Raw genomic sequence first — 12660 nt, forward strand, 5'->3', positions numbered from 1 at the left:
TTTCCATGATAGTTTATTATATCCACCTTTACTATTTTCTCTGTAAGTATACAAGTATCATTTTTTTCCATAAATAAAACCGCCGAAACACAAAGGCTCAAATCAATCATTATTTACTGAAGAATCAATGAAGACAAAATACGCTCAACACTCGATGGAAAGAATTGTCAAGCACTTGGCATCAGTTTGATATTGTATTAATGGCTTCTGCGCAGTGATATTATAAGGCCAGGAAGACGCCATTCAGAGCCAATGTTCAAGTGCGTTAATAGCAGAACTGTGTTGCTTATCCACGCAAAGTAGTTCGGATCGAAGATCAAACTTTACGGGAAATGCTTACTCTTGTAACTACATAATTATTTTGGTCAGACGCTCTCATAAACTAACACATTTCTTTTATAAAGATTTAACGCGAGAAACATTCTTGAAACTAACAAGTTTATTCGTTGAACTGTGCGCTACCATTACTGTTATAAATGGAATGTTCAAATAAAGGTTTGTAGCATAGTCTTTTTTTATTTAAAGTAAAATAACTTAATAAATTGTTCAACTATTTTTACCGATTAAAAATGTATTTTTTCGCCACTGTCTACACAAAATTGCATAGCAACAGCGTACAACTCATAAAACAGCTTTACAGTTGTTTTAAATAAAGAAGAAAGACAATAATTTTCAGTTAATACGCATTTCACGTTACAATTCATTACAATAGCATTGCTTACAATAACATTTCATTAATCTGCAATATCATCATCATCATCATCATTATCATCATCATCATCATCATCATCATCATCATCATCATCATCATTTCCGATTGTTTCAACGATGTGATAAACAGTACAGCATTTATATAAGATTTGGATGAATACTTACAATAATCGCTTATTGCGAACGTTTGTAAATGTGTGTTCAATCCAGTTGTTCGTTTATTTTTAGGTCATTAATTATAAATACTATTCTAAATTCTTAATTATACATGCTTGTGTAGCAATGGTAATACAATAATAGTTTTATTTCCTTACGTATTTGCCCTAGGTTAATTGACACTTATTGATAGCACCTATTGACTGATATCCCTTTAATGGCATTCTATTTTTCATTTGTGCTATTATTTTACACATTGCAGTATTGAGTCCGTATATAACTTTATGAAGTCTAGAGTTTAAACAACTAATTCAGATACAGAAATTATTCTCGGGGAGCCATAAGGAATAACGCTCGAAAACGTAGCCTAGAGCATGTGGACTGCACCGGCTTATCTGGAACGATCTTTAATGCCTAAGCATTAAACCCGTTTTTCCCAGAACGAGGCTCAGATACTTTTTTTCACGATCAAATCTTAATTTACGATTTTAGTTAAGAGAACATACGCTGTAAATTGTCATCGCAAAACTTTGCTTTATTACGTGTACACAGGGTTCTCATAAACATAACTTTCTATTTATTGTGAAATTATGGGCATCTAACAGTTTATAGGTGTATATCGCAACCGTCGTTTATTTTTGGTGTTTCCACTTCATATGCACTTATATTGATTAATGCAGCATCAAAATACTAAATCACTATACCGGAAAGAGAAAAATAATGCATTTGAATATCAACCGTAATTTCGTTTGACAACTGATCATGCATGAACGATGTGAACCTAAATTTAGTTTAAGTGCAGATTCGTTAATACGACACAGAGACACAATTTTGTTTTACGGATCATTTCGGCTTAGAGGACTGGGTGAGTCATGTAAAATATCGAATAAAATATAATTTTTATAAACAACTGGTAACAAGATGAGTTGAAGATATTTAGTCAGTAACCACATTTTAACTAACTGGTTTGACCTGTTAATTCTCTTCAGCTCAATTCAACAGTGAAAAAATGCCCATAATATCACTTTAACTAAAATGACACTAGCGCCTGCATTTTATATAAACATTTCACAACGTTTCCTCAGTGGCCTTATTAAAAAATATCACTAATTTGGTATAAATAAAAAACTCAGTTTTTTATTGTGGAAAATTAAATGCAGTAAAAGAGTAGTTTTCATGATTTTTCAAAAAACAATATGTTTCATTTTGGTCGTCAGATAAATCCATGTTATTTTGCAGGGTTTTAACTCTCTGAGGTAAATAAATTCAAAACGACGATTACTCTAATTTAAAAACATCGAAATTCAATTATGTAGAAGAATAATATTCGAGGCATGAGCGTTATTTGGTCGTTATTCCTCGTCACATACAAAATCCTACCAGAGCACCAACAACGAAGTACATGAATTTGAATTGTGTCGCTGAATTAGGATTTCATGCGCTTGATCCGCTTATAGAATGAATTATTTAACGAATTTTAACTCCCTCTCATTAATGAAACAACAGTGAAGTATATGGGAAGTTCAGAAATCTGCAATGAACTTTTGTCAGATTGACAACATTCACATTCAACACATATTTGTCTAACCATTTCAGATAACCGTTTTCAATTTGTATCATACTTGTCATTACTCTTCCTAATAATTTGACTTGGCTAAATGCACCTGCGCTCAATTATCTTATTTGTTTTGAGGTCAAACGTAAAGTAGTATAGTGGTGTTATTTTCAACGACCAGCCCTTTCAAACCGACTTAAAACCAGAAATAGGTCAACTTATCTATAACTGGTAAAAGAGAGAAAACATGACTCTTAACGATATGATCGTTTCTAAATTTTCCTCCTTATAATGAGTGTTGCCTAGAAAGCACCCATATTGAAAATATTTTCAAATAAATGATCCTTTCATTTGTTGAAGTATGATTTTAAAAACATTTTATAAAAAGCTATGTGTTTCTCACTCACACAATACAAAATACCATTCTGCTGTGGTTTTGCGTCTTTACATTTTCAACAAGAATGACAGACATGCGAGATTCATTTTTTACACATGCGAACGACGTTTATTTTGATGAATCGAAATTTGATTTGATTCTGACACGTTCTCGGTATCGGCATTAAATCGATTTTTATTTCCTGTGACGTAGCATGAAACCCTGGCTTCTCGTATGACTACTTAGGCAACACGACCCATTATGTTCTAATGTCCCCGCTATATAGATGTCCAATGCGATAACAAAACAGCTCAGAATAACATGCGTACATACACCGAGTAATTCAAGCGGCTTATTGTATTCAATTACAATGAATTTGATAAACATTCCGAATGGTTTCCTGTATAAAAACCTACACCAGGCGGTTAAGTCAAGATGTCCATTAGTACATGTTGCCACGTGTTTTTCACGGAAAAATTGATTTCAGTGTGCAACATTTATTCTCGCGACGTTAAATTATTTTAAGTGAAATATCACAATCGTGCAAGTGCATTAAAAAAGAAACACGTCTTAAATCTTTGGGAACTCTAATTAAAAGACAAGTGTTTGTACAATGCTTTCAATCGTTTACAAACTAGAAATAGATTAGCCGTACTGCATATATACTTGTCAATGTGTTACTCATGAGAAATCCGGGAATTAAAACAAAGTGAGGAATCGCACTGAACGAGAGTATATCACGGAAAGAAACCTTAATCCACATCATATTGAGTCAGCTTTATTAAGAAGAATGACAGTTATCGCAACTTCAGAGTCAAACTTCAGAAAATAATGTTTTCTTGTCATTCAATATAAACGTAAAACTAAGAAATATCTATAAGATATTGTTTGAGTGAATGTATCAAGGATTAATAAAACAGAAATATATATATTTATACGGTTCGTGTACTGAGTTGACATTACATCGTTACACATTGTCGTCTTTTTAAGATGCAAAAAACGTACCCTACCTAAATTAAAACATGATAAGGATAACTTTTCCTCATACTAACATTTAGAGAAAGATGAATATGCGTCATACCCATCACATGTGGTTAGCGTGTGGCTATGATATTAATTAGCGAAAACATCATTTTGAATGAAAAATAATCATATTGTAACGAATAATCAACTTTTCTGAAAAAAACATTTTCAAATATATATATAACAAGGTATTCAACTCGAAATCACCCGAAAACAGGGTGCATCGCTTTGAACAGCCATTACTTCAATAATTTTGCAGCGATGTTCATGAACCCGGTCTTATTTAACGCAGAAATGAATTTGGAATGTATTCAGCTTAATGTATCGTAGCCAGAGAGCTTCGGAAACTTAAGAAAGAAGAACAGAGTAATGTGATCTTGATCCATTATTCCATTTATACCTAGCGTCTAGAAAAAAGGCCTTGGCAAAGAGCGTAGATCCAGATGAGACGCCACATGATGCGGCGTCTCATCAGGGTATGCGCTGTTTGCTTAAAGGAATGTCTGTAAAAAATATTCTAAATATAGAAATAAATATACTAGACATCCCATTTGGAAATAAATTGATCAAATTAGAAGGATGGGAGAGTCCACTAAGCATAAATGGGTTAAAATAATAATAAAACCCACATGTGTCGCAAATGTTTAACATATGTTTATAACTTTTTTTTGAAACACGACATTTTGCCGATAGGTTCATAGGTAATATCTCTAGGCAATTTCTAGTAACCGTATCGCCTCAAGTGTAGCACACACATAAATTCGACCCCTTACATCGAACGGTCATGAATCTATAGATGTCATGATGGATAACAATTAGATGGAATATCAGTTTTACTTGTAGGCCTACACGAAGTTATTGAAGCAGGCTATTGGCACGTTTAGAAGTTGGTGACATAAACCTTCAGTCCTAAAGAATATGCCATTCCGCAACTGGTTTTCCACAAATCGCTTTCCGCATAATAATGTCCGCTATGCATGGCATAACTTTAATTGATATTGTGTATGCCCTCGTTTGCATGAGTAGGTTAAAATGTTATCATTTTTATTTACAATAGTCGTTTGAGAACATACACATTATCTTTCATGGTTCAACGAGCACAAGTTTTGGGGCAATTTGGTGTATACATAAATACGACATTTTGTTATTCTCTGTTGTTCCCAAGCAGTCGATAATTTACCTTAAATGTGCTTCATAATTATGTTAAATATATATTTATAAACATTCCATTCACGATATAGAGAAATGTAAAGTCTTGCCACTAAAAAAACATGCAATAATGCAATGCAAGCAATGTGTGTTATCTGATATTTATTAGGATTCCGGACATTACGGACTCCATAAAAGAGTAATTTCACTTAACGACATGATATCACGGAATTACTTAATGAATGTATTTTAATTACTCTGATAATTTGTCTTTTTGTGCTCCTTTTAGACACATAGCGAAGACAAATAAAACGTGTTCTATTGTGATAAAGAATTAATAAAGTTTGCAAGGAAGCATCGAACTGTTTATTTGTGGCTGTTTTTGAATGTAGTTTAAATAATATTGACAAGCTTGTACGTTATCTGATATTTTAATTTATACTAAGCACTGATCTAAATTAACAAAATAATTTGTGTATTGCACGAGTGTTTCTAAATAATACAAATGTTTTCAGAAAGTCTCCCGTGTTCAAAGAGAGTTCTTATTTAAAAAGGGTTAGGCATTATGCAAATCAGACACCATGTTATAATAAATCTAATATCATTAAGTATTTGATAGGAAATAGTTAAATAATATGCACACAGTTGTATCTGTTATATACTGTTTTAATTTATTAAAGATGTTTTCAGATATATTATGATTTAAAGCCGTAGATACAACGATGACTCTGAATTGTCTATATATGTTGATGACCACCATATATGTAAAACAAAACATTTTATGTAACCACATACCTCCGAATTGTGATCTCTTCATTCCATGAAAAAGGAATACATGCATTGGTATTGTAATATCATCTTCGTTCGAGTCGATTAGGAGGGGTTAGAAGAGTGTCTATTAGAGCAGAAAATGTGCATACGCATTCTGCTTTCAACTTCTTTGACTACGACTTGATGTGGGTTAAGTCATTTCTTCAATGCATTCGGCATCCGGAGTTAGTATTTTTACTTGGTGTTATAACGCCAGTCTGTGTTTTTACGTAACTTTTGCACGAAATGTGTTTGTTATACGATTCGTATGTCCTGTGGGTATTGATGAGAATTTTTTATAAACAATTAACTTAATTGAATATGCAAAAAGTCATACCCAGAATAAAATATCAACAAATAAAACAATAAAAATACATACCTGTTATTGCTTACTTTAACCAGGCAGCCGGACTGCAGTTTCCACTTTACTTCTCTTCCTCGTTACAATGCAAGCGTTTATTGTGGCGGCAGACGAACGGACAATCACTCAGGGCACAATCAAGCATAACCGGTGAGAGGGCGATAGGTTTTAGCGTTTAACTAAAGTGTGTAGTTAACTACTTCGCAAAAACAAAGCTCAAACAATTAATCATGGTATGTGTTTGTATAGATGAACCATTCGAAGTTTCAAACATGACGCAAATAAGAACACATATTGGAGATGCGACATGAACTAGATATTATTCACGTGACCTATAAATAATTATGCTGGTGTAAATATTACTTAAATGTGTAATAATATGCCGGAAGTAACATCACGCGTGCTCGTGTTTCAGGCGGAAGCGGCAGGTGGGTGACCTTATTCTGATGGGGTACAAGGCAAATAATGCTCTCACGGGATCCACGCGTTCAGCGGATTTCTTCAAGCAAATGTAAGAAAAATTGAGAACATGCTTAATGTGCGTTTTAATATCAAACTTTCCATGGGTTTAATTGTAATTATTATTTTTCGGCGTAAGCTATATTAAGCCAGCTTTTCAACCTGACTTGACCTTTGTAAGTGTCCAATAATACTCAAATAAAATTTCCCGCGGCTAGGTACGAATGAATACACTTCATTTATTCCATTGGCTGATTTGAGTATAACACCAGAACATTGGAAACATATCCGCGTCTTTGTAACACTGTTTTACTGCATGAAACAATTGTATCTCTAATGAAAAGGCTCAATAGATAGAACAGTTTTACAATCAATTTTCGACATAAATACAGTTTGTGCGTTCACCTTTTATTTTCAGAGAATTTCCAGCGCAAAAGCGTTTATACTAAAGACTATGTTGTCATATTTAGTACTTACTTGCATTGCATTTCAACCCGCGAGGTTTCGGGTCAATTCGCGGCCATTTGTGAAAGTCAGAGTTTATATACAGTTTATCACCGGAGTTCGCAGAAGGGGTTGCGATCATTGTGTTACACCGGTCTTACTGACAATAACGTAGTGACTGTAATGCATTGCATTCCAATCCGCAAGGTATCAAGGTCAGTTTGCGGTCAGTTGCAGAAATCTTTATATAAACGCCGTCTCGTAAACTTTGTGCACTTGAAGTCTGTTTTGATCAGAAAGATACTAAATAAAGATATTCGGCGATATTATTGTGGTATGTCAATCATCGATTTTTAATATGGTTTCAACATTTGCATGATAAGGACCAATTTTGATAAAATTAGTTAGAAATATTTATCCATTTAGACCAGTTTATTAAGCATGAGCACAATAATTCACTATACTATAATTATGCAATTAAATAAGATTCGAGTATTGACGGCTGACCTATATGCACTCGTTTATTTTCATGTTTCTTGTGTTTTTCTTTTCTGTAATTATAGATATCTGAGTAATAATATCACATAAAGCAAAATAAGCCACGAAATCTGGCGCAACACCCCGTAATTGATTTGCTTATGATGATAGCTAAGAACTGCGCAGTAAAAAGGCATCCGCTACTTTTTATCTCATAGAGATAACTTTTGATCGTTCATAAACATCGACCACAATCAACGCCGTATATCTTTTTTAAAGATATTTCTTGTTAAATATATTCATCTTTTCCTTCGTAACGTTAATGGTGCCTTCTCCGCATATACTCTGACGGTGACAGGTGCTTCACCAGCAGAAATGTAATTGTTTCCTCTGATTTGAATAATATTTCTACCTTTCAACAATAAATGTCTTTGTTTCAGTCTAAATAACGAAGGTTTTTCAATTTTATAAGATACTCGACAACGGGCAAGCGATATCGTTTTTCGGTAAAGGATGATACCATTTCTATTAATTTAAATACATTATTCGTTCGACACGTTTCTCCAAAGCACATTTTATGAGTAATTATGAGAAGCATTCGAAAAAGAAATAGATATGATGTGTGTTGCGGTAGATAATTCATATTTCCGGATGAAAGAGTTTCATCATCAAAGAGGCTATTTTCAGTTAACAAACGATTATTTACCTTTTTAAATGTTTGAAAAGTCAGCTTCTGATTTATCCTTATTTTTGTTATCAAAATTGATAACGTTGACGATGGTCTAGAACACTCCGAATAGTATTATCTTAGATGAAAGAATATAAAGTCCATTACTGATATTAAATTAACAAGACAAAAACTCTTAATTCATGTCGTCGATATATATCCCAAGAGTGTTTAATATTTACTCCTAACGGAGTCTTGGGCTATTTCCGGCCACGATACGCTTTTCGTTTAAGAATATGGTAGAATTATAAAAAAATGAGAAAAAGACCTACTTCGAATGTTGATGCCAAAGGCAGCTAAAGAGCCCAATGGTGTTGATTTGTTTCAATTGTTCGAAAGTAGACATATCCTCAGAAACACAGACAGAAGAGTGATACTTATGTAAAATTAAAATAATATGAAGTAGCAACAGTAGCAAATAAGAACTTTATCACGAGGAGGTTCATTACTTTCTGCATTTTTTAACGTTACTTTTACAACAAAGCATATGCACAGGTTATGAACTTGCAACCACACAAACAATTGAAACAACAAAATTATTTAATTGTATTGAAACTTTTTTTTCCGGTTATAAAATGTATGACCAAACATGGATTTTTAACAACCGTATCTCTGTTCACATTGTAGGCATATTGGCCATACCTGATGCAAACAAGTAAAATTGATAAAAACAGCTCAACATTCTATCCGTTTGTATCTTTCTTAGCGGGAAGAAACGTTCCCTTTCATTTTCGACGCGCAGAGCCGGAAGGCCCGTCTGGTTGCCCGACATCGACGCCGACACAGCCGGAATTCTGATTGATCCCGAGGAGTTCAAGCGTTCCTGGTGATTCTGTCGCGTGAAACAAACCATGTTGACAACCTTTCATAATTAAGGACGCTGATAAATAATAACAAGTATTACTCCGAGCACTCTATTGTATAAATAAAAACGGGAAACATTTTTTTAAGTGAATGCGCTCTTATCTACATCTATTTATAAATATCTGATTGGACTATTTTAGTTCGAGTGAAATATTATTACACATATATTCAATAATTATTCTTAAAGTGTTAATAGCAACTGCAGAGTTTGTCTCTTATAATTTTAAACAATGACAGTATATGTTTATTATGTTATACAATTAATACCCGTAATACAGCATCCTTATTCTCAAATGTCTCCCACCGTGTCAACAGAATCTTGTCAACTTTTAGAAAGAAATAATATAAGAGCAAAATATACAAGCTAGAACGCATTAACAATGAAATGTATGTGTGTGTGTTGTTGTTGTTGTTGTGTATTTTGTTTCTAGTAAAGCGCGCCAACATTTACCTTACTTTATCCGTTATGCTGAAATATATTAAAATAGGAACATTAACCTGTTTAGGTTAAAAATATTTCCTTCATGAATTCACGCCAAGGATACAACAAAATAAAAGTGTTGCTATGTGCAATTAAAGGGAGTTATCCAGTGACAATTTCCAAATCTTATTTCGCAATATAAATGAGTGAAAATAAATCCGCAGTACCGAAGCACTTACACCATTTTGTCAGACACAATTCACCAAAAAAACCATTAATTTAAGACAAAGTTGAGTTGTTATTATTGTTTTCACGACAAAATGACGTAATTGCTGTGCGTGCTTGAAAATACCACATTGCATCCTCTCGGTGTCATCTAACGCTATAGCTTTCATCTTTACAGCAATGTTTTAACCTGAAATTGAAATGTACAAACTGTGTAGCCGTGCTGCTTTTGCAGTACAAACAAACACCATTATGATGCAATCAAAAATATAAACTTTATCGGCAGTTCAAAAAAACACAAGAACAATAACCGTTGGATCACACACACAATACGTCCATTATAAAACAACTTCAACATTTTTTAAATTCCAATATTTTGTGTTTGTTACAGCCATCTTATTCATACACATAATACAGGTTTCAATCATAATTTAAAGTTAAAACAAGATGTGTTTGTGAAACACAATGTCCCCCTATATGACGTTTGACCTTGTAGGATGACCTTGACCTTGACCCTTCACCACTCAAAATGTGCAGCTCCTGGAGATACACACGCGTTTCAAACATAAAATTGCTAGCTTCAATATTGCAGAAGTGACATTACATGCGCAATTTCGACCCATATATTTGACCTTGAAGGATGACCTTGACCTTTCACCACTCAAAATGTGCAGCTCCATAAGATACACATGCATGCCAAATATCAAGTTGCTATCTTAAGTATTGCAAAAGTATTCATAAAATAAGCGATTTGGGCCACATATATTTGACCTCTGACCTTAAAGGATGACCTTGACCTTTCACCACTCAAAATGTGCAGCTCCATGAGATACACGTGCATGCCAAATATCAAGTTTGTATCCTCAATATTGCAAAAGTTTTCATAAAATAAGCGATTTGGGCCACATATATTTGACCTCTGACCTTACCTTGAAGGATGACCTTGACCTTGACTTTTCACCACTCAAAATGTGCAGCTCCATGAGATACACATGCATGCCAAATATCAAGTTGCTATCTTCAATATTGCAAAAGTATTTATAAAATGAGCGATTTTGGCCACATCTATTTGACCTCTGACCTTAAAGGATGACCTTGACCTTTCACCACTCAAAATGTGCAGCTTCATGAGATACACATGCATGCCAAATTTGAAGTTGCTATCTTCAATATATCAAAAGTTATTGCAAAATGTTAAAGTTGGCGCAAACCAACCAACCAACAGACCAACCAACCAACAGACCAAGAGACAGGACAAAAACAATATGTCCCCCACTACTATAGTGTGGAACATAAAAAATATAATATTAATTGTTTCAGCTCAAATCATACATCATTAGATCTATATTTTTATGAATTAGAACTCCCATAACATATGCCAACAGCTGATGGCGAGCAAATACTTTTAAAGTAAAAAAGACAATTCTAAGAGTTTATTTCAGATGTTTTAATAAAATAACATATGGGATAGCACGTTATATTAAACATATAACATGCATACACAGTAATAAAACAATCGTTATGGTGTCCATCATGACAGACTGCAAAGAGGTTTCTGCGTACGGGATGCTGGGCTTGCAAATGATAAACGATCTTATATTCTCAGAAAAAATGAAAATGTATTATACAGCGTCCGGAAATATTTTGACATGAAAACATGATGAGCAATGTAAATTTCGCTTCGTGTTGAAACATTGATCGAAACATCTCATTTTGTTACGTGTTCGTCACGTATTCGATGTAAGACTGTTTGAATAATTTGGATATGGCGAATATTAAAATACTGAGTATCTAACTTGAGATTCAGATCATATATTACTCTATTGTGCGTTTTTTTTATTTAAATAACAATGGGTTAACTTAATTTTTAATTAAAGGTGAAGTAGCTACACCTTTCAACAGGTTATAGCCTAATATGCTTTTTGTTCTTTAACGATGACCAAAGCTTTATCATTTAAATCTTGAATTTTGTATTGTATCTGTCTTAAGTTTTAATTTCCCTTTATTTAAGGAATAACTGACAGGCCCACATTAAAAATATTTTTATGAAATATGAAAAGATTCAGATTGTCTTATGTTAATCTTACTCAGGATTACACCCCCTTAACCTCACCAAATCAAAACGCAAAATGGTACAAACAGTAACATACAGTAAATAAATCGGCCGTTAATGTATACTAAATTGCTTGTCGAGAGGCTGCAAAACAGAACGAGTAATTATTCTTTAAAATGACATTTAAAAAATCTTCCAGGAAAATGCCTCATCTTATTTGGCTTGCTTCTTAACGAACATGGAAACTTTATTTAAATTACACATTCTCTCCTCAATGCCGTATGGTAAAAGGTCTTAAGAATTAAAGTACTAGTTGTAGTGGATGGCGTGAGACGTGTTATTCGTGTCCATTTAATTATTAAGATAAAAAGCCAGCTTTTTAATTCTACAATCTCTAAAAGCATTATGTCTGCTGACTTTCATAATATCTTAAGGATGCCAACGACATTATACAAGCAAATACATGTTAAATGACAGCATGTTTCCGATTGGATGATGGGCGTCTAAATCAATGCATTTTTCCTGTACCCGATCATGTAACAATATATTATCCCGTATCAAATGCTTCTAGACATGATTAATTATTTTACGGGCACCTTGGCTCTTTAGACAATCACAAGAAGTTTGATTAGTAGTACATGCAGAAATAAGCGCTGTTATTGGCGAGCTTTGTGCACACATAATTTAGTGGTAACACAAGTAACCTTTCGAAAATGTCATACATTTTCAAATAATATGTTCGTTTGTTCTTTCTCGCCATTATCTTCGTTCAAATCAAAATGGCCTACCAACCTCTGATGATAAGTAATTGTAATTGAATTAACATCAATACGTTTTGTTTAGTACAAG

At 33.5% G+C, this 12660-nt stretch overlaps 1 protein-coding gene across 1 annotated transcript; it reads left to right on the plus strand.

Moving 5' to 3' along the window:
* Positions 1-228: 228 nt before the first annotated feature.
* LOC127871797 (uncharacterized) lies at positions 229-9353 on the plus strand. Its single transcript, XM_052414999.1, has 4 exons — positions 229-495; positions 6183-6291; positions 6557-6652; positions 8955-9353. The coding sequence occupies exons 1-4, from the start codon at positions 477-479 to the stop codon at positions 9076-9078; spliced, it is 348 nt and encodes a 115-aa protein (XP_052270959.1). The 5' UTR covers positions 229-476; the 3' UTR covers positions 9079-9353.
* The last annotated feature ends 3307 nt before the right edge of the window (positions 9354-12660 follow it).

Source organism: Dreissena polymorpha, chromosome 1, assembly GCF_020536995.1.
Source record: "Dreissena polymorpha isolate Duluth1 chromosome 1, UMN_Dpol_1.0, whole genome shotgun sequence".
NCBI lineage: Eukaryota > Metazoa > Mollusca > Bivalvia > Myida > Dreissenidae > Dreissena > Dreissena polymorpha.